Source organism: Medicago truncatula, chromosome 4 (genome assembly GCF_003473485.1).
Source record: "Medicago truncatula cultivar Jemalong A17 chromosome 4, MtrunA17r5.0-ANR, whole genome shotgun sequence".
In the NCBI taxonomy this organism is placed as follows: Eukaryota; Viridiplantae; Streptophyta; class Magnoliopsida; order Fabales; family Fabaceae; genus Medicago; species Medicago truncatula.
Genome location: NC_053045.1, coordinates 23827462 through 23837224, shown reverse-complemented (window position 1 = coordinate 23837224; position 9763 = coordinate 23827462). Strand labels below are relative to the sequence as shown.

General features: G+C 38.5%; 2 protein-coding genes across 2 annotated transcripts; both read left to right on the top strand.

Annotated features, from left to right (window-relative positions):
• Nucleotides 1–3562, top strand: LOC120579944 (uncharacterized). The gene is made up of 2 exons (XM_039832712.1): nucleotides 1–2639; nucleotides 2734–3562. Exons 1-2 carry the CDS (start codon nucleotides 1–3, stop codon nucleotides 3560–3562), a joined length of 3468 nt encoding a protein of 1155 aa, XP_039688646.1.
• A 153-nt stretch (nucleotides 3563–3715) lies between these two features.
• LOC120579943 (transcriptional activator ptaB-like) lies at nucleotides 3716–4588 on the top strand. Its single transcript, XM_039832711.1, has 4 exons — nucleotides 3716–4131; nucleotides 4217–4343; nucleotides 4435–4527; nucleotides 4577–4588. The coding sequence occupies exons 1-4, from the start codon at nucleotides 3716–3718 to the stop codon at nucleotides 4586–4588; spliced, it is 648 nt and encodes a 215-aa protein (XP_039688645.1).
• The last annotated feature ends 5175 nt before the right edge of the window (nucleotides 4589–9763 follow it).

Sequence of the window (9763 nt, the reverse complement as noted above, 5' to 3'; positions counted from 1 at the left end):
ATGGAGTATTATGAATATTATCGTCGTTGGATTTACGATAGGACGTTTCCGGGAAGAACTGGACTAAAACCGCAATTTGTCGAAGGAGTTGACGGATTTATTTCATGGGCATGGGAGCAAGAAATCTGTAGAGATGAGGGGGGAATTAGATGTCCGTGTCTAAAATGTAGGTGCAGACATATAATTACCGATCCTGGGGATGTGAAGAAACACCTAAAAAAAGTTGGTTTTATGCCTAATTATTGGGTTTGGACATATAATGGTGAAATGTTTCAGAATTTTGGGGTAGGGGTCAATGCACAAGCTTCTACTAGCCATGGTGGAACAAATGTGGAAACAAATGTGGAATACAATGAAGATGTCAACACAGAACAATTCAACATGATGGATGATATGGTTGCGGACGCTTTAGGGGTGGAATTGTCTTACGGTGAAGATGTTGAAGATGATGAAGAGGAACAACCCCCGAATGAGAAGGCGCAAAGATTTTACCGATTGTTGAGTGAAAGTAATACACCTTTGTATGAAGGGTCTTCGCACTCTAAGCTATCTATGTGTGTGTGGCTTTTATCTCATAAGTCGAATTATCTTAATCCTGATGATGGTATGGATGATATTACGAAGATGTTGAAGGCCGTGACTCCGTTCAAAGATAATCTGCCAATGAATTATCATGCTGCGAAGAGGTTGGTGATGAAGTTGGGATTATCAGTTAAAAAGATTGATTGTTGTAGAAATGGATGCATTTTGTTTTATGACAATGAGTTTGGGATAAATGATGGAGCATTGGAGGAATGTAAATTTTGTCAAAGCCCGAGGTACGGTATTAGCAAGCAGAAACGAGTTGCGGTTAAGTCAATGTTTTACTTGCCAATAATACCAAGATTACAAAGACTGTTTGCATCGATGAAAACTGCTAGTCAAATGACGTGGCATCATTCAAATGGAATTCCCGGAGTGATGCGACATCCTTCTGACGGTGAAGCGTGGAAACACTTTGATCGAGTACATCCTGATTTTGCAGCAGATCCACGGAATGTGAGACTTGGATTATGCTCTGACGGTTTTCAGCCATATGTCCAATCCTCGGCAAAACCATATTCTTGTTGGCCAATCATTGTAACCCCGTATAATCTCCCTCCTGAAATGTGCATGACAAAACCATACTTGTTTTTGAGTTGTATTGTACCAGGACCAGATAACCCTAAAGCAGGCATAGACGTGTTTCTACAACCGTTAATTGATGATTTGAAGAGGTTGTGGGCTGGAGAATTGACATATGATATTTCTAGAAAACAAAATTTCAAGTTGAGAGCAGCTTTGATGTGGACCATTAATGATTTTCCCGCTTATGGCATGTTGTCCGGTTGGAGTACCCATGGTAGATTTGCATGTCCACATTGTATGGAAAATACAAAGGCATTTACTTTGGAAAGTGGAGGGAAGAGTTCGTGGTTTGACTGTCATCGTCCGTTCTTGCCTCATAATCACCCGTTTAGAAGACTTAAGAATGGTTTCAAGAAGGATGAGAGAGTTTTTGTTGGTCCTCCACCTAAGATTACATCAGAAAAAGTGTGGACAAGAGTTTGTGATTATCCAAAAGTCACTGATTATGGTCGAGCTGTCCCAATACCAAGATACGGAGTAGACCACCACTGGACTAAAAGGAGTATATTTTGGGACCTCCCATATTGGAAAGATAACTTGCTCAAACATAATCTTGATGTAATGCACATTGAGAAGAATGTCTTTGACAACATATTTAACACAGTGATGGATGTCAAAGGCAAAACAAAAGACAATGAGAAGGCTAGAAAAGACTTACAAATATATTGCAAAAGAAAGGATTTGGAGTTGAAACCTCAACCGAATGGGAAGTTGTTGAAACCGAAAGCCAACTACAGCCTATCTGCCCAAGAAGCGAAATTAGTGTGTCAATGGTTGAAGGATTTGAGAATGCCCGATGGATATTCTTCTAACATAGGAAGGTGTGCCGATGTCAACACGGGAAGGTTGCATGGGATGAAAAGTCATGACTCTCACATTTTCATGGAGAACTTTATCCCAATTGCATTTAGTTCATTGCCCAAACATGTGCTAGATCCACTTATTGAGATTAGTCAATTTTTTAAAAATTTGTGCGCTTCAACCTTGAGAGTTGATGAACTTGAGAAAATGGAGAAGAATATGCCAATCATTATCTGTCAGTTGGAGCAAATTTTTCCACCAGGTTTCTTTGACTCTATGGAACATCTTCCTGTGCATCTGGCATATGAAGCTATACTTGGTGGACCTGTTCAATATAGATGGATGTACCCTTTTGAAAGATTCATGGGTGACTCAAAACGAGCAGTTAAAAATCTGGCCAAAGTGGAAGGATCAATTGTTGCTATTTACACAGCCAAGGAAACCACATACTTTATCGGCCATTATTTCGTTGATCGTCTACTTACTCCATCAAATACAAGAAATGAAGTTGAGGTTAACGATTTTCGGGATCCGTCAACCTTATCCGTATTCAATCTTCATGGTCGACACGCGGGCAAGGTGCTTCAATATTGGATGGTAGATCAGAAAGAGATGCGGTCTGCTCATGTTCATGTTTTGATTAATTGTGCGGAAGTTAAACCATACCTTGAGTAAGTAAATCTATTCCTACCCATTTTTACTAGTCCATATAACAATAAGTTTTAACGCGATTAACAACTTCGTATTGAATTTATTGCTTTTTAGGGTATTTATTGCTTTTTATGCGGAGTTTGGTGAAGGATCGACAGTTGGTTCGATACATGAATATTTTCCAGCTTGGTTTAAACAAAGAGTGTATAATGCCGAGCCAACTGATGAAGTCATCCGTTTACGGCAATTATCTCAGGGTCCTTTACAATGTGCCAATGAATTTCACACCTACTTCGTGAATGGATATAAATTTCATACCCACTCTTGGACGGAAGGCAAAAAGACTATTAATAGTGGTGTTTATGTAAAAGGAGTTACAGATGGAGGTGAAGATGATTTCTATGGCGTGATCAAACACATTTATGAGCTTTCATATAATGACAATAAAGTGGTGTTGTTTTATTGTGACTGGTTTGATCCCTCGCCTAGATGGACTAAAATTAATAAATTATGCAACACTGTTGACATTCGAGTCGACAAAAAATATAAAGAATATGACCCGTTTATCATGGCACACAATGTTAGGCAAGTGTACTATGTTCCTTATCCCCCAACTCTACCACGCAAACGAGGTTGGTCTGTTGCAATCAAAACAAAACCGAGGGGCCGCATCGAGACTGAAGAAACAAACGAAGAAGTTGCTTACCAAGCCGATGATATGACACATGTAAATGAGATAATTGAAGTAGATCAAGTTACAAGTTGGCAAGACTCTCAAGTTGAAGGGGATCAGGTTGATCCTTCTATTTTGGAGATGCGTGATGAAGTTGAAGATGAGAATGAAGACGTTGTTGATGATAATAATGAAGGGGACCAGCAAGACAATCAAGTTGATGATGGTGATGTAGATGAATATAACTATGCGTCTGATAACAACACTTGAAGTATATTGCTATCCACCCTTGTAATGATTGAATTTGAATTTATTGTAATCTTGAATACATTTGAGTTTGAATGAAGATATCGCTTGTTTAATGATGTATATATATTTGAGTCCTTTACAATATCGTTTTTTTTGTTATTTAACAGATTCACAATGCCTCCGAAAGAAAAAGAGAAAGGCAAGAGCAAGGACCCTAGGAGGCGGTTCAGAACACACATTGCGGATCCAGCCACACTTGCCACATTGACTCCCTTTCCCAGACCACCCTCTTCTTCTAGCCAGGGATCGACTGGGTCATCCCAAGCTAGTGCTGCTGCACCCGGTGGAGGGTCTGGTGTTGTTGCACCTGTTGGTTTTATCCTCCCTACAGGTTACCAGTTGCCTCCTCCACCAACATTTTCTCATGGGCAGACCGGCTTTATGATCCCTCAACATCAACAACCCCCACAACCCCAACATCAACAACCCCCGCCCCAACCCCAACAGGGTGCTGATGATGATGATGAGGAGATGGCAGATTATCCGCAAGATGAACAAGAGCGTTACATCATTATGCCTAGCGGGAACTCGTAAGTCTTTATGTATTTTTGTTCAATATGTATATTGTTATAAATTTATGTAATGTTTAACTATATGAGTTTTCATTGTTTGTAGTTTCATGCCCTGCAAGCCAGCCGCCAGTGCCATTAGAGACATCATCCAGGGAAGGTTTCATGGATTTTGGAAGACTTATGGTGATATCCCAGATGATGAAAAGGATGCATGGTTTGGTCTTTTTGAGGTTACATTAATACTTATCATAATATATTTTAACTTATCTGCACATATGTTATAATTTACTAATTTCCTAAAATATGTTAACAAATATGCAGATGAAGTGTACCTGGAACCCCAGGTACTATGCTCAGATAAGGAGGAACTTTCACATTAGAGCTTCTGTCCGCCTCTCCGACATGTTGCGACATGTCCGACTTCGTCACGAGACTGCTGGAAAGAGGCCCTACTGGATCGAAGAGCCACTTATGAGGCAGTTGGTGGACTATTGGGGGAGTCCAGAGTTTAAGACGAAATCAGAGAAGGCAAAGAAGAACAGAGCATCAGAGAAAGGGGGATGCATCCACACGGGAGGCTGCATAAGCACAGCAGAGCATGCCCGTCGACTGGTAATTAAAAATAATAACTCTGTTAATTAATTTTATAGAATGTATGTTTTTAAATATTTTGTGGTTAAATATAGTTTAATGTTTTACTAACTACTTAATAATCGTGTTTCTTGTCAATTAGGCAAAGAAGCTGGGTAGGGAGCCATACATAAATGAGCTCCACAAGAAGACCCACACATATCGATCAGGCCAGTATGTTGATGATGGCTCCAAGATATGCCAGGTAATTGTTACATAAGTGTATTTTAATTAATTTTATTAGTGGTTATAATTTTTTGTTAATGTTTATTTATCTTTAACTATTTTATTCTTATTTATTTTAGGAGGAGTATGATCGTCAGCTATCGGAGGCGCTCTCCCGTGGATGCTCTGTTGATGAAGCTCTCACACTTCGTGCATGGACGAAAGTTGCTGGTGAGAAGAAGAAGGGGCGATTGTACAGTGCAGGAAACTTAGCTGGAAACTACCGCAAGGGTGTTGCTACCACTCTAAAGTTGACCCTTAATGCTGGGGAGGGCTCTTCTCGGCAACCTGAGCTCACTCCAGAAATGCGAGATCTGATCACTAGGTTGACTCAAGAACAGCTTGCTGCCCATATGCAAACCCAACAGGACCTGATCAATGAGGTGGTTAGGAAGCAACAAGAATTCCTAGACTCTCAGTTGGACACATTTAGGCAAGAGCAAGGCTGGAATATGAATGAGCAAGGTGTTGGGCAGCAGAGTGGAAGCCGAGAGAGTGTGAGGGCTCCTCCAGTGTGTGATGATAATGCGGACGACCCCTATGAAGTGTATGGTGAGGGCGAAGAGGATGATGATGACGACCTCGAGATGGATGATTGATGCTTATTATGCTTGTTGTGTGTTTTCTTTACTATTATGTTATGGTTTGTATGATTATGGGAGGTTTTCCATGCTTCCCGGCACAATATTTATTTTCCTGCACGGTTTGTAATATTATTAAGTACACTTTCTATTTCATGCATTTTAATTAGACTTATATAGTGTTTGTGTGATTAAACTTTATTTATATGCATTTAATTGGTTTTAAAAAAAAAATTAATTTTTTTAAATATATATTTTTTAATTAAATTGATTTTTTAACAATTTTTTTTTAAAAAAATTGATTTTTAAATTAATTTAAATATATTTTATTAATTAATAAAAAAAATTCGTTTTCATAAAAATAATATTTTTAAAAAAAAAATAAGGACATTTGCCAGGGGTTAAACCCCTCGCATGTCCCTCGTTTTTTGCTGTTGTCACTTGTCACTTCAGTCAGAGGTCAGTCGTAGTCAGAGGTGCAGGACGAAAGTGAGGGAACATGCCAAAGGTTCTGCCAGGGGGAAAGCGTGGCGTTTTCCCAGGGGTTCAGCCCCTCGTTTTTCTGCCAGGGGTGTAGCCCCTGGCAAAGTGTTTGCGATGAGCGCCTTTGCCAGGCCAACTGCCCCTCGTTTTTTCCCTCATAAATGTCCCGTTTGCCAGGGATTTTGTCCTTTTGACAGGGATTTTGCCCCTGGCAAAAGGCAGTGTTTCTTGTAGTGTCGTCATCTTCATATTGAATTAGTTAGTAACAATGAACATAAAGAGATCATAATTATTTATATTACATACATACAAACAGTAAAGCGGAACAGGTAACCCAAAAGCAAATAAAAGTCAATAAGGTTGTTGAAAGTGGAAATTATATGCTTCCGTGGATCCATAAAACAACAACACCACTACATATTAACTAGAAGCAAGGAAATAATGCAAAACGAAGAAGAAAAAACAAACCGGAAAACACATATTAAGTTTTCCGGAAGTTAAGTTATGAACCGGATCTATTATGATGAGTTTTCCGGTTAGTTTTTGATCTAGGAGTGTTATGTGTTTTCCAGTTAGAATATGAATCTGGATATGTTGTGTATGAGTTTTCTGGTAAACTTCATCCATCCGGATACAATTGTTATGAGTTTTGTGGTAAACTTCATAAAAAAATTGAGAGAAAAGTGAAAAAAAATGAAGTTTTGGCTTTTGATATGAGGGTAAAATAGGTAGATAAAATAAGATGTAGGGGTGAGGGTATAATTGTAAGGGTGTGGGGTAAAATTTCCCTCGTAGAGAGGCACAATCAAGGTGCACGTCAAGCCCTGTGTGCGTCACTGCACACAAGGGCACCATGATTAATCCTAGCTGTTCAAGTAATCTCTAACGACCTCTAGAATTTACACCGCGAAATCCGTAGACGGTAAATGCTCTCAACGGCTATATAAGTGCGACTCCGCGTTACGCTCGTGTACACTTCCATTCACCTAATTTTCGCACACAACTAACCTCTTTCACATACTGATTTGAGCATTGGAGTTCTAACTTGGCTGTTGGCACCGTTCTACTTCAGCGAGGAGCTTGCCCTCGTCCACACCGAAGCACCGTGAACCACCGCGGCATCAATCACAGTTCTAAAAGATTCACCGCAACGCTTAGATGATCTTCATCAAACAAATCATTTTGTGCTAGAATGAGGGGGTGTTCACTGATTCTCGACGATTTACACGATCTCGCAAGCGTAACTACTTTCATTTAGGCATTCTTCCACCGTAACAGTTTTCATTTACAAGTTCCTCCACCAAAATGAACTTCACGACTACGATTCCAAGCTCAATATCATGGAAGTAACACGTCGGAAGAACAACGGAAGTAAATCTTCCACTGCCTGATCCAAACACTTCAGGATCGTTATAAATTTGATTTTTTCTCTGGTGATTCAAGACGAAGACAACACTGAAACTTTTGCAACAATCGCGAACAACGCGATTGCTTCAACCAAGGAGCGAGGCACTCCAGAAACAACGAAGACACTTCCTCCACTAGTTCCACCACCGCTCATATCTCTGGAGAGTCAAGAACGTAATATGAGTCAGAATCTTCCGCCACCGCCTCCTTACACTTGTGCTCCTAACACGAACGTGCATTTGCTGAACATCGTTAGGATGATTCAATAGCTAAACGAGAGGTTAGGCCGCATAGAATATAATCAGGAGAAATTCCTATTGAAATTATTATGCAGATCGATGTTTCACATAACGAAATATCACTCAGGTGGTAGTCGCAGATGCTATGTCAGTTCTAGCGAAGCAACCACAAACATCAAGGTGATTCTAACGACGGAAGTAGCAGTCGTTCACCTCCTCGTCGCGGTTGTAGAGAGCCTTTGCCACCACAATGAAGCCGCTGAGATTCTCCTCCGCGTGGCCACTATCATTGAAGACATTAAGAGGACTCTCAGTACTGACATTTTTCTCTCTATCATCAAATGAAACTTTGCAATTCCTAAAAAATAAATATCTCGCACACTTGGGGGCCTAAAATGACTGTTTAACAACCATAACAACAACATCAATAATAATAATAATAATAACAACAACAACAACCAAACAATTAAGAAGAATCTTGAAAAAGTAAATAAAGATGGTATTGGCTCCTCAAAAGCATTTGAACCAGCTATTGCTAATAATTATGCACATAAAGTTGCGCCATCAGAACCTTATATTACAACACCTAGAGATGTTCATATAGAAACTACTCATGAACTGATTGTAGAAAAGCAACTAGTGCAGGAATCCTCTCAGATTTTCCAACCTCCCGAGGCCATCTCATTTCATTTTGCTTTATCTAATGTCACAGACAAAACTGTTGATACTTCTAGATTGGTTTGACAGAATGATAATGCCAAATTCCATTTATTTTGGAACCGGTTACGCAACAAACGAGCCCCCAACCTGTAGCTGTTATGGAGAACTTTGTGACGCAAACTATGAACATTGATGCAACATTGCATGCAAAATTTCCGATGTAGATCCGTCTTCCACAGACATGAATGATCCTACAATAATGCAACTATTGAAAAATGTCACCGACAATCCGAATGAGCATCCTCCTTCAGAAATGTCTGATAATAACGAAAGATCTTGAATTAATTCAACAAATTTTGACTGCAGAAGCAAGTGGGCGAGGAAATTCCTTTTACTCCTTATTTGTCAAAGATTCAGAGGAAGAAATATCATCAGACTACTAGAACCAATTTCTATAACACTCGCTCCAAGGGGGACTTCAAGAGTGGTTGAGCTGCATCATTTACCTTCAAGCTGTTTCTCTTCTTTGCTTTTCTTTTTTTTCCTACTTTTGACATTTTTTTAGGGTTTTGGTTTGCCCCGTACATATTTTACCTTTTTTTAATAATATATTTATGAGTGGGCAGTAGATGAAATGAGTCTTTTAGAGGTTGTCAACTAAGTTGAGAAGTCTAAATTTTTGCTTGATGTTTAATGACACTCTTGCCTCTTAAGAAAAAAAAATAAACAAATCAAATAATAATATATAATAATAATAATAATAATAATAATAATAATAATAACAACAATAGTAATAATAATTATGTATATTCTTTTTCTTTTTTTTTTTTATGAAGGGATTTCCATAACAGTTTTGGAAGTCATGTTCCAAAATGTTTTGTATACATAACATATATACACCAGTTTTCACCAACAAGAGAGCTAAAGGATATGATACAATGTTCAAAGATTTCAAACTTTTAACCTACGGCGGAGGACTTTTTTTTTTATCAACACAGAAATATTTATTTAATGGATTTTGTTAACGAGTGTCCTAAAGATATTTTATAAAGATTTTTAATTAAAAAAATGTTTATAAAAAAAGTTAAATAGTTTAATTTCAAATGCATTGCGTGCATCAATTTCAATAAAAACTTGCTATTTAAAGATTGTTAAAAATTGTCTTAGAGCACTCGTTAGCATTATCCTAATTGGATAGTAATGCTGGACTTGTTATAAATTTTACTATAAAGAGAAATAAAATATTGATTGACCGCAGAGCATGAGACAAACCGGTAGGGCTTGAGTAATAATGGTCTTTAAGTTTTGAAAATTTGAGTTATTAAAGCTCTCTCACCAAGTCAAAGGGAATTGTTTCAAGATGTGTATTATTTTCAGTATCCCAAAACCTGTTGGTTATAAGAGAATAACAATCATGTCATCAAA